This window comes from Bolinopsis microptera, chromosome 6 (assembly GCF_026151205.1).
Source record: "Bolinopsis microptera isolate Bmic1 chromosome 6, MBARI_Bmic_1.0, whole genome shotgun sequence".
Classification (NCBI taxonomy): domain Eukaryota; kingdom Metazoa; phylum Ctenophora; class Tentaculata; order Lobata; family Bolinopsidae; genus Bolinopsis; species Bolinopsis microptera.
Window position 1 is genome coordinate 5,404,866 of NC_087077.1, and position 17,111 is coordinate 5,421,976.

General features: G+C 37.1%; 2 protein-coding genes across 2 annotated transcripts; one reads left to right on the forward strand and one right to left on the reverse strand.

Moving 5' to 3' along the window:
- Positions 1-206: 206 nt before the first annotated feature.
- On the reverse strand, positions 207-9,626 carry LOC134816863 (uncharacterized). Its single transcript, XM_063825864.1, has 3 exons — positions 9,421-9,626; positions 1,613-1,841; positions 207-1,450 (listed from the first exon to the last, which is right to left on the reverse strand). The coding sequence occupies exons 2-3, from the start codon at positions 1,838-1,840 to the stop codon at positions 392-394; spliced, it is 1,287 nt and encodes a 428-aa protein (XP_063681934.1). The 5' UTR covers position 1,841; positions 9,421-9,626; the 3' UTR covers positions 207-391.
- A 2,866-nt stretch (positions 9,627-12,492) lies between these two features.
- Positions 12,493-14,448, forward strand: LOC134816662 (UDP-glucosyltransferase 2-like). The gene has a single exon (XM_063825614.1). The coding sequence runs from the start codon at positions 12,493-12,495 to the stop codon at positions 14,002-14,004; it is 1,512 nt and encodes a 503-aa protein (XP_063681684.1). The 3' UTR covers positions 14,005-14,448.
- The last annotated feature ends 2,663 nt before the right edge of the window (positions 14,449-17,111 follow it).

Genomic DNA, 17,111 nt, shown 5'->3' on the forward strand with positions numbered 1-17,111 from the left:
AGTTAGCACAGTACTCAATATTAATGCAGTAATAGAGCTGAGTTTAAGCTTAAACTGCAAATATGTTCAATTGATGCAGTTCCCACCTTTGCTGGCTAGTTCTAAAATGCGCTAATATATAATTGCGCTAATTTATAATTGTATCGAAAATATTAAGCTATACTAGGAATCGAATAAAGAAGCTGATATCGTGAATCGACTAAATTATAAAAATCTAATTAACATAATCAACCGTTTATATCACCACATCAGTAAACAATACCGATATGATATAAAAGATCCGATTATACAAAACGGTTAAAATGTAGCCTCTTTTGTAATATAAATACCCCTCAGGCAATTCCGTATAGTATACACGTTATAACATTACTTTTTCTACAATTCCACGAAATTAACAAATTAAAATTTTATCCATCCATTTATCTTTCTTCCTATAAAAGTATCTCTTCCAGCCAATCATGGTGATATCCAATTTGTCCCGTATGCTCTTAATAGTGAGGAGGTATGCGTAGGGAGAGCAGCTAAGTGAAATGAGCAGTGAGAGGAGAGCTATGTCAAGAAACCAGTCCCAGGAATGTTTGTTTCCCTTAATCTGCCCGATCTTGATAACATTGCAAAGCAGAGGCAGGACAGTGAGGGATGTCAACACCACCACCAGGATAATAGCGAATGGCACGTTGTGCAGGTCCTCCACCAGTTTCTGGTATGTGGTCCGTTTCCTGCACTCGAAGCTGGTGTACCGTCTCATGGTACGGCCCGAAGGGTGCCTGTCCACAATGCTGTACCCGCGAGGTCTCTGCACTTGTTCCACGAACTCTATTGCTCCGTTAAACATGGTCTTCTCCCTCCGGCTCATCTGCGGTGACTTGATTCTGACGGGGGCCGGTACTCTCCTGGATCGTATGACATTGTTACTTGTGTTCTCTGACGACAGCACGAAGGTTAGCACGGTGGTTATGGAGAGCACGTTCTGCAGACCGTTTAAGAAGGATGTTACCCTAGCGTATCTCTTCTTCAGACTCTGATTCTTTCTTACTGACTTGTAAATAAACCCATATAAAGTTATTGTGACTAGTCTTGGGAAAAAGATCCCAAAAAAGCAATATATCCCATAAAAAGCGGAGCAGCCATACTCTGAAACGTCCAAATACTCGCACCTCTCCTCCTCCCTATTGTAAGCAAATCCACACAGACCAAATATAGGAGGGATGGACAAGCAACAAGCCCAAGTCATAGCCACCAGACATACAGCCAGTTGGTTTCTAACGTGAAGTATTCTCTTATACCTGAGAGGTAGTTTGAGAGCAGTGAGCCTAGCGGTGGTGATGCAGCTCATTGAGTAGGATAACATGCTCACTGCGGTGGAGCGCATTGTCATGTTGAAGGAACAGTCCAGTTCTTTTGTTGAGGAACCGAAGAAGGACAGTAAGAACTGTGATAGAACGAATATCTGAAATAGAGATGGTCAAGTATTCTCCTATTTAACAGTATCTTTATATTTATGAGCCAATGGCACATAACAACAATTGAAGTTCGTACGGTCAAAATGAGCCAGATGTTTTAGCATTATAAATATGAATGGTAACAGTAGAAGCATTAGAAAATAACAAACCTGACAGAAGCAAAAGAAGATCAAGAAGAAGTAAGGATGAATGGAGCGACGGTAGAACTTGAGTATAACATAAAGTAGGAGGGAAGTAGCGAAACCGCCCATGAAGAGAAAAGGAGTGAAGAGTATGGGAGTGAGGTAGATGAGGTGCCCTCCTCCTTCTTCTTCAGTGAGAGGAGAAGGGCTGGTGGAGTTGGTTGTAGTCCCATCCTCACCAATAGAATTTACCATCCTGTAGGGGGAGGGGTATTTTATAGTTTATCTCACTAAAAACACTAATTTGAAATACTGAAAAATAACTATTGTATTCAGGGCTAGCCACAGAAATTTGAAAATAATGCTGATTATTAAGTAAGTAAATTGCATATATTATCATTCTATTAAAGTATTTGAATAAAAGATAAAAACCCTAGCTTCACTTTCAGTTTCAGTAGTAAATTATTCGATCATTAAACTATAAAGTTGTATAACCTACTCAATAGCTACGATCATCCAGAGGAGAAAAAGAGCTAATAATTAGATTTAGACAAAATCTTTAAAAATCACGATAAGACGATTGTAATTTTTGAAATAGTTTTGAAAAATCAAAAATGTTACTATTAATTAGAATAACTCTGAGTTTGACCTTCGCCAGGCTATGATACAAACAATATGTCGATATATCCTGATCGTACCAGAGACTTAATAGTACTAGAATGTATTAGTAATACATGTCCTAGCTGTCTTGAAGGCGCAGAGTGGTACAGACGGCAAGCACTAGAACACTCACCCAATTAATAAGTCTTCGTCATTATTCATTAATGAATAAATGATTTTGGATTGTTATGGATGTCAGTGGGGGTAAATGTAACCAAGTAATATTGTAAAAAACAAGTAAATATATATTATATATAAGTACCTTAAGAACGACAAATTTAGTTTACCATAAGTTTAGTCAACATTTTTACCAAAATTGTTGTAAACCAAATTTATTGCCCCCGTGAGTAAAATCCTGTTTTGGTCACGTGGTAGGCTAGTGAAACACGAATTCGATTGTTTAGGGTTAGGGTTAGGGTTTATTTAAAACTGTGTTGATCAGCTGCAAAACCATAAAAACCCAAGTCACGAAAAAAGTATGAGCCAACAATGAGATCGAATACTAAAAGTAAATGAATTGTATGGTGGAAAAGGAAGAAAAGGAAAAAATGATCAAATATTATGGATATTTGTAGTAGCTCAATGGATAGTAATTGTAATATTGGATGCGATTTTTTGTATAAATAATTCCTTGATAAACTTTAAAAGAAAGCCGATAGCTGACAAAAATTCAGATTCGGAGGTAAGTTGCTGACCAAAGTCAGAATGTTAGCATATTTTAGAGTTACTGGTTAACAAATTGCAGGAATTTACGGATAGCTGACAGGAACACTTTGCCAAAATATAGCTAAACGATTTCTGCCTTCAAACCTAGAAGAAACAAGGTAAGCTTGAGAGCTGTATAGGAAAAATAATTGTAAGCTTGAGAGCTGTATAAGAAAAATAATTGTGAGGAGTTTTGTGTCTTAGTCTATGATGTGTTTGCGATATAGGTCGGTAACTGTAAGAATGTATCTTTGATCAATGTTTCTTTCCTGTAAATCCAATGCCCTGGTACAGACGACCAGTGCGAATCAGTAATTTTCAGTGGAATGAAGTTGGTATGTGGCACTGAGGATAAATTAATTAACAAGTTAAATAATATTCCATCGCGGACATTTCCACCAATTAGTGGCAGCTGACTGTCGTTATGGCGAACAGTTGGGGTAGATGGTAGAACTGAGGTGGATTTGCCTGAGTTGTTCATTTCACAGGAGAAGTGACTTCATTACTTCTAGAATTAAGAATTAACTGATAACGGAGTAATGATTCATTATCAGATGGAAAATAAGGGCTTGTACTTGAAGATAAAAAGTAATGGTTGAATGCAGCCAAATTCAATGAACATAGCATCGTGTGAATAGTTGTATAACCGAAGGATTATTTACATCCTCGGAAAATTCTTGGAAATTAAGTTCACTTGCTTTAAGGGATAATGACCTTTACAAGACTAGTGCAGTCAGCCTCGATTGCCACAACATGCATTGTACGTGACGGGAAATTTGTGCCACCATTGTACACATAGCACGAATATATCGAGTTGAACGGAACAATTGCCACAGCGTGTTGAATGGTACGCAACCAATTGGTCTGTATAGTGGGTAAATAAGCATTGGAGTTCAAACACGTGGTACATCGTACCAGCAGTGTGGTTTGATGCAATCTGTAGGTGGTTTAAGGCAATCTATAGGTGGTTTGATGCAATCTGTAGATGGTTTGATGGAATCTGTGGGTATGACAATATGTTGATCACAATAGAGTATCCCACATTTTTTGCTGTTCTGAGAAACTATCAGAGCAGCAGATCTCAGAGTAACCAATATAGTGAAACGCACAACGAACATCACGAATCAGACATCCTAACCGCTGATGTGACACAAAATTTGCTATAACGTGCGGAAATTCCACCTCAAAGCGTTCATAAAATATTAAACATGTACCAGTTACTCCACTTGAATCAGCCTCTAGCTGAGCCGCTGGAACTATCAGCTCCTTATACGGGCATCACGTGGGAGAAAGTTCACCGCAAGTTCCGGCGACAAGTTGTCTCATCGAGCCCAGCTGTTGGCTGGGTCACTAATTCTCACACTCACAGCGAGAGTGACATGTTGTTAAGGGTGGGGTTGTGAGGAGTTCAACTTATATTTCAACAACTTCTCGGATTAGAAAGGGGTCCAATAAAATGATTGATGGATCAGGTAGATATTTTACCGATACCAAATTCCTACTGCCAAACTATGAGCAACGGAAGTAATAAAAATATATGGTGGCAACAGATGGCAACGTAACCAACTGATTTTTTCATTTTCAATTATTCAACGTATTCCTCTGTTTTTGGGGCTGAATGAAGTTAGACCATTTTACTTCACGAAATGATTAAAGATGGAGCCAAAAATAATCAAAATTAGTCCAGTTTGATTATCATATTCAATAGAACACACGCAATCTTGAGGCAAAGCTTAAAATTAATGCAACTGATCTTATCAAATGATAAAGGAGAACATAGAGAAGTGTTGAGTAGAGTAAATAAATAAAAATTGGCACAGTAAAAACACAAATTCCTCCTCGGCTTTGGAGGTACATATTTTACTCCTTTATGACCTTATGAAAAGACAGTAAAATTTTATGTTGAGTTTTAATGCCACGGACCGTGGTACGCTCCAACAATGACGCATAAATGCGCTAATAATGACGTTAATAATAAAAAATATTCGGACCGTGCTAAAATTTAGACACCGATAATGGAGAGGACCGCGTTATCGAGGAGCTGTAAAACACAGTCCAATGCATCTAAATTACCATAGATTAAATAATGGAGGTGCTGACAGCAATTTTTGGATTTCTGGACGATTTCTAATAGTTGTAAAACTTAGCTGGCTGCGATGATTTGATGACGCAACCTTGTCGTTATGATTCTTTGTTTTCTATTCTGCAGAACGATCAAATTGGGCATGTTTAGGTAAAGATGAGCATTAACAAGACTCTGCCACCTAACAAGGAGTTGAATCTGAGGGTAATTTCATAGCACGGGATATAATTTATGGAATTCCGAATAAACCTTGCTGTTAGCACTTATATTTCTTCTACCAGGCATAAGCTAACCCTGCCTGGGTCCAACTCTAGTTTCCTTATTTTTTAATATTCAATCGATAATTTTATTGAAATTTTAAGATCTGATGACTAAACCCAATGATGCCATTGCTTTTACATCACAATGACGTCATGATTACCCAATTTGGCATATAAACCTTTTATACGATCTAAAATCATTAATATATTTCAGCTGTATATTACATATTGCAGACTGACTGTTATCATAACTTCAATCAAGCTTACAGGAAATCCAGCAGGAAAGGCTTAAAATTGATTTTCAGCAACAAAATAAATACTAAATTATCTAAATAAATGCTTATTGATGGCTGTCAATTAAGGCTGGAATGCTTAACTTTACAGACATGATTGTGCTCTTACCCCGACTGAATAATGCTCATATGTTACAAGAAAAATGCTGGAATGTGACCAGATACACGTAATGATTCTTGACAGTCAGTTTGTACGGTTTATACATATTTAGAGCATGAAAATTGAAACTCAAATAACGATCAACATATTGTTAATGTAGATCTCATAAGAAAATCATCGGGAATCGGTTCGAAAAATGTTCAATAAACTGGTTACGGAAATACAACAGCCATCACTTAATTGGATCGTGAACACTGTAGGAAATGGTTTACAATCATTTTCTGTAAATCTTCAATAATTGTCGATACGACTTTCTTGAATCTTAGAGCAAGACAGTAGCATCAAAAACATTTCCACTGGTGCCGTCTTTTTTCCATCGCTTAGCATTTTTCTAATTGTCAGTTCATAATCTAATTCTAATCCAATAATCTATCTAATTCTACAGCTATTATTGTCTTATAATTAGAACGATCAGTTTGACACGTACTTGGGCTACATTAGATTAACAAATATGCTAAGCATTATATACCGAAGCAGCAATTAAAGCTTACACTTACAGCGACAGTATAATTACGTTCAATATTGTAAAATATCATCGATGGATATTAATTTACATGAAACGGAGCACAACAACTTACTGGCCTAGCAACAACTCATAAATTAATGGCATCTGAAAGTCTGGTGTTCTGGTATGTGTACGCGGCTTTTAAACTTAACTTTGTAAAGTATGTTTACTGCTTTTCCTCCGCACTGAGAACTGGGAGGCCCTCTAAGGCCAGTAAAAATTCGTGATCAAAATCTGAAAAAAACCTGAGCTACTGTCGGAAATGGTAAAATCAAAGCGCTGCTCGACTGTTTTCCATTCAGAAAGTGACACTACCATAATTTTGACAGACTCGTAGTTGGGTTATTGTCAATTGTCGCGACTCATGACATGATTGTCCAGTCACAAAAGAATTTTAATTTTCTTATTTTTAGCACTTTCAGGTTTTGAATAACACGTTTTCGAGTACTAACTTTGCAGCCATTGGAAACTGGACATGATGTTTAAACTAAAGTTTATATGTCGACAACAGACATTTTTCAAGTATGGTGACCGGATATAAAAATGGTGGTCACTCTAAAGAATTATTAATATTACTATTAGTATTAGCGTAAATAAATTCATGGCATGGAAACGTTATTGAAGAAGAAGATTTTAAACAAAAATTGCTATAATTCGTAGAAATGGCCGAGTGAAAAAGGTGTTGATTTCGATTCAAACTATTCTGATCAATAATCATGACACTCTAAATTTTACTAAACAGTGCCGCCTTCAAAGCCACGGAATTCAACTCCTTCGTGACATCCCAAAGGCTCTAGCAACGTATTCCAAAACATTAAACAACTTAAACCGTGTTGATTTAAACCCTTCAGCAAACAAAACCTTTACTTAAAGTGTGAAAAGGACACTTGTTGACTTGTTGGACAAGGTTTAAGTACGTTAACTCTGTTTGACTAATTTGAGGTTTAGCGAGGTTTGAGTCAAAGCTACTGCATATTTGCTGGAAAGGAGAGCTGTGAGCTCCTTTGTGAGCTGACTTACAGCTTTTAGCGCTAATATAAAGGATGTGAGGCTGTTACAATTACATAACAACCAACCAATGAACGATGCTGTCTTGTATTGGGAAATAAAGCAAAGCCTGCGTAATATAAAATATAAAACTGCCAACAATGTTTGCCATGTTGACATCTTTCTTGTTGTTATGTTGAGAAGAAAGAAGAGGGGAGAAGGGAGGAAACGATATCATGTCTCTAAAGCAAAGCGAAAAAGCCAGAAAATTGCATGAAAATATATTGCACTAGTCTGAGTTGCAAGTGTGAGTTATTCTCCTTCAATTAAGTGTGAAAAACATGACTTAAATTCTAAATAAAGTGCAGATGACGATACATTAACATTTTTTATTTTTATGCGTTACTCTAGCAGCATGAAGTAGATATGATATATTCGTTATATTTTAGGTTTTAGCAAAAATTACAGGATACGCGACTAAGAAAAATGAAAAATCAGTATGAATATTGGATATAAAGATTGTGTTTTCTATTTTCAAACTAGCTAACCCAGTATAACCAGGTCTATGCGGCAACGACAACCACAAAAAAGACAGCATATTTCATGCAGTTTCAAGACCCGAACATTTGTCGGCTATTTCGGTATGAATTAAAAGAAATTATCATAATTAAGCACAGTGAGTCAGATAACTGAGGGCCAATTAACTGTGCTCCACGTTTATATCCGTATGCCAGCCGCCCTGCCATGTAGCGGTTATATTTATAACTTAACTACCAACCACAATCATTCAGGATCCGCGGAGTTTACCAAGCGCGGTACGGACGTTTGTTAAGTGGCCGTATAATTAATAGAAATAAGAATGTGATCTTATTGTGAAGTACCCTTTTGTAATTCGACTAGTTTCGGATTTTTACGGCCTTCCACCAGGGAGTAATAATTAAACGAAAAAATGACAAATATAACGGTAAAAGTTAGGTTAACGTAAAATACTTCTATTTATAGGCCTAATAATAATTCTTGCTTCATACTGTTCTAGATACATATCTTAATCAAGGTATTTATATTTTCTTACTGGGCGGCGCTCAGCCTGTCATTCCGCCGAATCTCTATTCGGCGGAATTTTATGAAGTTTATGAACATCATAGCCTGGGGTCCCCAGGTAAGGTATTATACATGTTATTATTATAGTAATGTTAAATTAGAAAGTTCATTGGAAAGTGTATTATTATGAGCTTATTTATGAGATTTCGCCATGTAACATGTATGTATGTATTATTTATGAACTTCATAAATACTTGAGCCTAAGAAGAGTTTTGTCGCGGAAGAGGAATGTCCAAAAGTTTATAACCATGTTGGACTCCGCTATAAGTTATAACTCTGCTTGTTTCAGCTAAAGTTTATTTTTTCTTCAACATCTTTTCATATCATAGTATATATTATATAGCTGTTTTATTAATAAAATTCAGACTTATCTCAAATCTAATTATTCGAAGGATTTACTGAAAAGTAAAAAGTTGCGTTTCGGAACAAAATTGTCCAGAGGCAAAACAACGAATATTACAAACAATGGAACTCAGTTTTAATAAATATCACACATTCCAGCTGTAACTGAGTATTATCCTATTATTAACTTACCATTGGCATTACCTGGCCAGTGACCATTAATTGACCACAATGAACTTACCATATGCTGACTAGTATAGTAGTACGAGCACTGACAGACCATTGGCAGACCAATTCAGCGAAAATACCAAATACTCGAGGAGCCAAATCAGTAAATCAGGAAATATAAATCGTAAAAGTCAAAACAACACAAGTTAACAAGTAAGTGGTGATTATTAGAACGTCATTCAACAGCATTTGTGCGTTAAGTGGGCTTATTAGATGCATTAAATCATTAATTAGTTGAGTTAAGTCTTAACTAGTTGAACTGTAGCCTAATGCAGGGTTAATTTTGCCTTGATTTAGAACTAAAGATACACAATGATTCGTGTTACGATCAGGTTCTGATGTCTAGAGTTCGTCGATTCGGTTGTTAATCAAAGAAAAATAATCTGTTATTAAACTTAGTAAGTTTTCAATCGATCGGCATTGTGATCAAAAGTTCCGAAGAATTCTCAATACCGGTCACTAAATTCCAATTGTCAATAGAAATAATAAATAGTTCTAAGAGTAAAATTACCTTTTTAAGCCAGAGATCTGCAGCCAGTCAGCGGCATTATCCCCGGATTCCCCACCAGATGCTTGACCGGTGTTAACACTCCGGGAAAAACTCCGGTACTTTTCCGTTATCCGGTCACATCCTTCACCACATTACTACAGGAAATGAAATGCGGAAATTGATTTATTGAAATATGTGTTTTTGATAATCACTATAATTACGACCACTTTACTGTCTGGTTTTCAGTATTTACTAGTGGTATTACGGAAAGAAATGACTGTCGGCGAAAATTTGAAGATGATAAAGATACATCCAGATATCAAAATGTAGAACAAAAGAATGTAAAACAGAAAAATTTCGACATCGTGAAACAAATGCAATAAATTGTGAATGACTAAGTGTGTAGCAATATTAAAGTTACGAATTTACAATTAGCAACTATTACGGTGAGTCATTTACAATTAACAAACATGCAATCTGAACTTATATTCAACTCGTCAGAACCAAAACGGTTTGTAATTGTGACACAACAATAAATTAACATATTCGCAATCAAAAATAATATTCAATTCATCACCTATGAAATGAATATGTGATAATTTTCAATCTTGTACAGAAACCTTCCAATTTACTAACTTAGTTTCAGAGTGAACAAAAAATGAGTAAAAACTTGTTATTTTGAAATGAAGAACACTCACAGTCACAGTGGTTAAAAATAAATTGAAACTCTGATTAAGACCGTGTTCGCTCCGGCTCAAGTGGTTATTGTGTTTGTTTTAATACCTACCTACATTACTCACTTCCACACAAATTTTCTAATGAAAATCGAGCTTCATTTGTTAAAGAGATACCCGACACTCGTCTTTTTCACTTCGTTATGCGGTGAGCAAATATAGATAACTCCCTCATTAGCGAAAATGTGGACGGTTGAATTAAAATAAAAGTGAGAAGCCAAAATGTTAAACGGCTTCAACTATAAACGTTTTTGCCCACATAACACGACAAACATTGTCAGGCTTATATTATAGAAAAAAATACCGAACGGTTTAGTTTAAGTATAAAGGCTGCGGCTATTTAAATTTGCGTTCTCATTAAAAACGTCCAAATTATCGCCAATATTTCGGTATATCAAGAATCAATATTTCGGTATATATCCATTATCCAACGAACGTGGTCACAAATTAAGAAATTGCTAATATATCTTTAACTTTAACTCGGTTCGGATGGCTCAGTCTAATTCTATAGCTGATCCACGCTTTTAGTCACGTACCTACTTAATACTTATACGTGTAACCACAGAACACGGACGATTGGTAACATTCTAATTTCCTTTTCAGACCTGGTTTGGTCACGTGCCAATTAGCAAATGATTATAGGCGGAATTTGTGTCTGCCAAATTGATTAATCAAATTACAGCGCTGTAATATGCACATAATTAACACTAATTACAACGCTGTATGCACATAATTAATACACTTGACAGGGTAAACTAAGAGTAGATTCGATAGATCACTAGATAGGTTTTACAATTTACAGCTTGATGCAATGTGAGAGCTGCTAACTTTAAGCCATAGAATATACTATACGTTTATAGGCTTTTGTGCATAGGTTCCTGACAGCCTTTTTAGGTGCAATTATGCGGAGACCATAAAATGCTGCGCTCACACGATTAAGAATGAATTTATGAGTGGAGCGAGTGACCAATTTGATTTTTGATATCAATTCAATTTTCAAACGGTCTAATATAACGGGAGGTGAATAATCTCAGGGGTGAAATTTCGTTTCAATTGACGCAATGTTGGAGGAATGAAATTACAGTGGGTGATATAAGACTAGGATAAGCGCCTGGTCACGTTGGACGAACAATGATTAAATTTCTTTCTAGCCCAACTTTGTATTGAATATGAATATATAATAAATAGGTACGGTATCTTCAAACGAATGTGGAATAATTATCAACTTTTGGAGCAGTCTTTCACGTTTCATAGGGTTCGTCTAGTTCGACTGAATCCATTCTATGGCAAACACTTATGAGTTATATGGAATGAACGAACCCTTGGATAAGCACAGGGCTTCAATGCTTTATCTTTTAGTGGTCATCTTGACCACAGCCCCCTACGAAGAAGAACAACCCCTGATAAGTATTATTCAACCGCGTCAGTCTGCTGAAAGTATTTATTACTATCGTCTATTGACTTGTTTTACACCTCGAATAGCGAATCGTGATAGGTTTAACATTAAGTAGTCGGCGGAGGTTCACATAATATAGTCCGGATTCGTAGGTCTTCACTCATCACTTGGATCGTTATTACTTTCCGTGCGTACCACTACCTCCTTATTGTTATCGTTTATTATTGTATTACTGTTAAGGCTAAGCCCGATTTTTTGTTCATCTGAGGGCGTATTTCAGACCGATTAAATTTACCGCAAGCCCCGATTGATCGCGGGTAATTCCCTTCCCCCGAATTTGTTATCAAAATTTACCTAACATTTATTTTCGAAAAATTTGACTTTCCGACAATTTAAATTTTTAAAGAAACGTGATCCCTTACAGAAGTGGCAGTGCTTAGTAATCGGTACCTTGCGATACACGTGATTGTCTGGACCACAAATATCAAAATTTACTAGATCCTTAGTAAATCAAGACAATCAGTAATTTATCTGATGAATACTTCAAAAAAATGAAATGCATTTGTGAGAGATTAATCTCCACACTATCTGTTTACCGTTTTATTAGCCTTCATTAAAATTAAACTGAAGCATTTGTAGTAGCCAGTAATCCGATACATGTCCTTGAAACGTGAAACCATTTCTAACAAAAAATATTAAGATATCGAAATAATTTTCTGAGTTAGCATTTACCAAGCTGACTGTTGGCTAACCTTCCGAGTACTGGTCTAATTTACCGCTGTGACTGTGAGATCTTAGTCTTGTTCCTTACCTACCGAAGTTTTGTTCCATTTGTGTGATTCACATTGTACTTGTAGTTCCTACTAGTTCCTCAATCTTGTTCCGTGTGTTTAATTCATAGTTATTCCTCAATTGTTATATTTCTTTTGTACGTTTAAACTGCTAACAGTTACCTCTCTCAGAATGAAGAGCCCTCTGCTCCACCTCGTCCTGCTAACCGCTCTCTTGGCTCTGTCTGGTAGCTGGAGGGTTCTTGTAGCCAACCCTTTTGCAGGAGGATCCCACCAAAGCGTCTCACTGTACCTGGCTAACCTACTGGCAACTAACGGTCATCATGTCACATACCTCTCAACCAACATTCCTAAGAAACTGAACTCGGGGGTCATCAAGCTGGAGTTACCTAAAACTGCTAACGTGGCTAACACAGCTATGGACGGAGGAGCATACAAGCAAGTTTGGGGGATAGAGTTATCCTGGTCCGAGAAGTATGAAGTGTTCCGGACTATTTCTAGCTTCTGTCACCTTTTCTACGAGGAGCCAAATGTTCAGATGATGATTAAATCGGGCCAACAATTTGACTTGCTCATTGCTTTTGGGGCACAAGATGGGTGTGCTTTAGCATTAGGGCAGCACTTGAAAATCAACAATTCCGTGCTTCATATGCCGGGAGCATTCCTTCTACCAACCCAAATTACTCATCTGGGAATCCCGCTGTATGCTTCCAGCCACAATGTAGATGGCATCAGGCTTGCTGATCCAACAAGCCTCCGAGAATCAATGTTATCTCGAGCAGCACAGCTGATAAAAGTGTTTGTAGCAGACGCACTAAACTGTCTGTTCTTCCGGTACTCAATAGACACAGTGGCTTACAAACACCTCCCCCACTACACCGGCTACAAGGACATGTACAGTACTGTGAGGGTGGTCTTCATGCACTACAACCCTCACCCTCTAGTGGATCTACCTCTACCAATGGGACCAGGGGTTATAAACCTAGGAGGGTCTACTTGTGACATTGGTTACGATGAGAATAAGCTCCCAGCTGATCTGAGAGAGTTTGTGGACTCATCCCCCGGTTTCATCCTGATTTCGTTTGGAAGTCACTTGGATCGTTTACCCGAGGAGGAGGTGAAGCTGTGGGTGAAGGTCTTCTCAACTTTACCCTACTCGGTAGTGTGGAGATTAGTGGGACACACTACAACCCTGCCGGACAACGTGAGAACGTACAAGTGGCTCCCTCAGCAAACCCTCCTACACCATCCCAACATCAAGATGTTTATCAGTCACGGAGGATACGGCAGCAAGATAGAAGCTGTGTGTGCGGGAGTGCCGTTACTTTTCGTGCCCAGATTTGCAGAACAGTTCTTCACAGCTCAGCATTACAGTGATATCGGAACAGCCGAACAAATTCTGATGAAACCTGCTGAGAGAACAGTGGAGGAGATAACGAATAAAATTTCTAAAACTCTGGAAGTGCACTCAAAGACGATGAAGCAGGTGTCAAGACAGGTTCTACAAACCAGGGTCACTGACGATCAGGCGCTTGGATATCTGGAGATGGCGGCATCTGGTCACCAGCTGCTACCAGGATACCAGCCCTGGTACCAATACTTCTACTTAGATATGATCATAATACCAACTGTTATTGTAGCGGGGTTGAGGTATTTAATACGCAAGTATATGTCCAGAGTTTGAGATTTAACAATCCTTTTAGCTTTCTAGTGTTAACAATTCGGTTTTCTTTCTCCAGTGCACCATCTCCTGAGTCGGGTTTATTTGAGATATGATCTACAATTAGGACTCCAACCATAATGTACTGAGTTAGTACAGTGAACTGTGACCCTTACTAGATGCTAAGTATATGTTCGAGTATGTTCAATTGTTCATGGTATTATAATTTGATGTTGTGTCTAATAATAAAAGTCAATAGATATAAATTAGTATAGGATTGTTCACATATAGGTGAACCATAAAGTGCGGGGGAGTATGAAGGGTTTCATTACGTTAAAGTTATTCTTACACAATAGCTATTTCAACAGTTGTCTCGTACGTCACGACTTTTATTTTTATTTAATTTCTGTTCCCCGTGGTTTCGGACTTGTTGCTGCCTCACAGCAGCTCGACTGCGAGGATGGGCAATAATAACAGAAGAGAATGGATATCTACAACTGGTTACAAACTAAAAAGTGATAAAGTAAATGAAAAATAAAGGGAAGTTTACTGATTGTCATTGAATTATTTGTATTCTTGGGTCGTTTCAATCCTGTCTATATAAATTGTTGCATGTTGTAATATTGTTTTCATTACTGACTATGATTATACGAAAAAATAAAAATTGTATCCCAGAGTTAACAGAAGTATTATTTGAAAAAATGAGCAACTTACAATCGGATAGTATTTCGTTGGTAATGGTTAGTAGCCACGGATCGAAAGGTTGCATATCAATGTTTTTCTATCACGGTCAGCACTTAGCAGTAACGAAATGTTTTACTATAATAAAAATTACGCACTTACTTAAATTATTAAATAAGCTATGGTACCTCGAATCAGAGCAATAAAAGAAACAACCAAATGTAAATAACATGAATGATTGAATAATATAACCGCTAAAGATCTCGACTCAAGCCAGCCTCTCCTGAGTTAATGTTCCTGGCGAGACTGAAAACCAATTCAGAAATCCTCTCCTGTTTCAGCTCGTCAACCAAATATATACAAAGAACATCCAGCATCCTTAAGAAGTGGAAATAAAGTGACAGCGAAAGTTTGAAAGTCATTTAAAGAAGTTGGTACCAGACGTGGTTGCGTTATTTCAAACTTTAATATGGATTAAAATATAATAGTATATAAAAATAATTCGATCCTCTCATCAGGAGCACGACAGGAACCAACAGTGAAATACAGCAAATTTATTGACAGATCGTTCCATACTTCTGCAGCGCTAGATATAATTATAAACCGGGCAATTCAAGGTTAGAGATTGTATTTCTACCTGGTTCACATTTATCTGAGTCATTCACAAACTGCAAATACCAACTGGGCATGAACTGCTTTCCTTGAAATTCCAGAAGTAATTCTCTCATCCCTGTGTATTTTAGCACCCAGGTTTCATCACTATCTGGTAAAACAGTGTAAACCCAATCAATTACATCTCCAATGAAACCAATCATAGCATTCGCCTCATATGTTTTCACATACATACCAGGTATTTGATCCACAGAAATCTGTGTCGGTTCGTCAGAAATAATACCTTGCTTGTTCTTCATTCCGTAATAGAGAATATCTACTTTTCCTAGGAGGGACTTTAACCAAGATAAAGGTATTCTAGAAGTCAGTTTATCCGCAAAACATGTTTTAACCTCCATATACTTACCATCGGATGCCATAGCATCTACTTCAGTACACACCAACAATCTTGTGTTGCCTATCTTTCCTTTCAAAATTTTGTAAGTGGCTTTGGTTCCAGTCTCTTTTTCCATCACAAATTCCCGAAATCTCTTGTCCCAATAAGAATTTTTGAGGCCCCATGCATCTAACTTCTGTTCTACTTCATCTATTCTCCTAATGTACAACTTCCCTTTGAATTTGCAGGCTTCAAATTTCCAAGGGGTTTTGTAAAAGTTGAGGTTGGTGTATCCAATATCCAATAGAACCCCTCTTTCTGTTATAACGTCAACATCAGACGTGGATTGGTAGCCGTCTTTGCTTCCATGAATCCATTTCAAGCATTTTTCCCATCGAGAAAAATAGGTTTTCCTGGAATCTACCAATAAATCTTTATTGTAACCGTCGTTCAGATTAAATGGTAGTTTCAAGCTTTTCAGAGTCGACATATCTGCTTTGTTGCAATTAGTAAAGTCCCCATCCTCACCTATAGAAAATGCACCAACTTCGGCTGGTTGGTAGGTTCTAAAATTCTGTAATCTCGAGTATTCTGACATCCCCTTGATGTCATACACTTTGGTATTTTCAGCCATACCTTCTAAAGTTTATACTGTCAAGTTAGCTACATAGCATACATTACAAATGGCAGCAGTTGTGAACATTAGAAATAACAACATTATTCAAGCATGCAAAAGGAAAACTAAAAAGTTAGAAAGTTAAATTAAAGATTAGGATCATCGAATAGATTTGTTAAGCTTGATTTGATCGTCTCCCGCACAGATTTTATCGGGCGTCATTTGGATTTTATATTATTTAATTTGTGGAGGATCAACTCAAACTAATGTCGTGACTTGACGAACATGAATACCTCGTGTACTTTAGTATTACCATCGCAACGGAATTAAATGAAATCCGAATTGCAAATCCACGCCTGTAGTTAAACAAATTAACTTTAACAATTTCAATCAATCGTCGCAAAAAAAGCTCGCACTATACAAAATACAACCGCTCAAATACTTGCCAAAGAACATTTTCTAAAGGCTCTGGCAAATGATGAAGCAGCTTATTTGGCATAGTTGAAAGAAGTGCGTATGGTATAATTGCCCTTAGCAAAAAGTACATTGCTACATTGGTAGATTGGTGAAATATCAAGCAAAATTCGCAGCGAAAGAATTGTTTGTTCGAACAGATATATAATGCTAATCGGACGTATCAGAGCTACTTCAGCTATTGAGTTATGTTCAATTGAAGGGTAATTAGACTGGATCTGGAGGAGTAACTATAAGGCTTACGAAATAATTTCTACCGGTATTTTGTCGAGCTGAATATCCTGCACCCTTTGAACATCTTTGATTTGCTTGAATCTCAAAAATGGCGAGCTGGAGGCCAGATTCACAGGTTTTAATCCGACAATTCAGAGC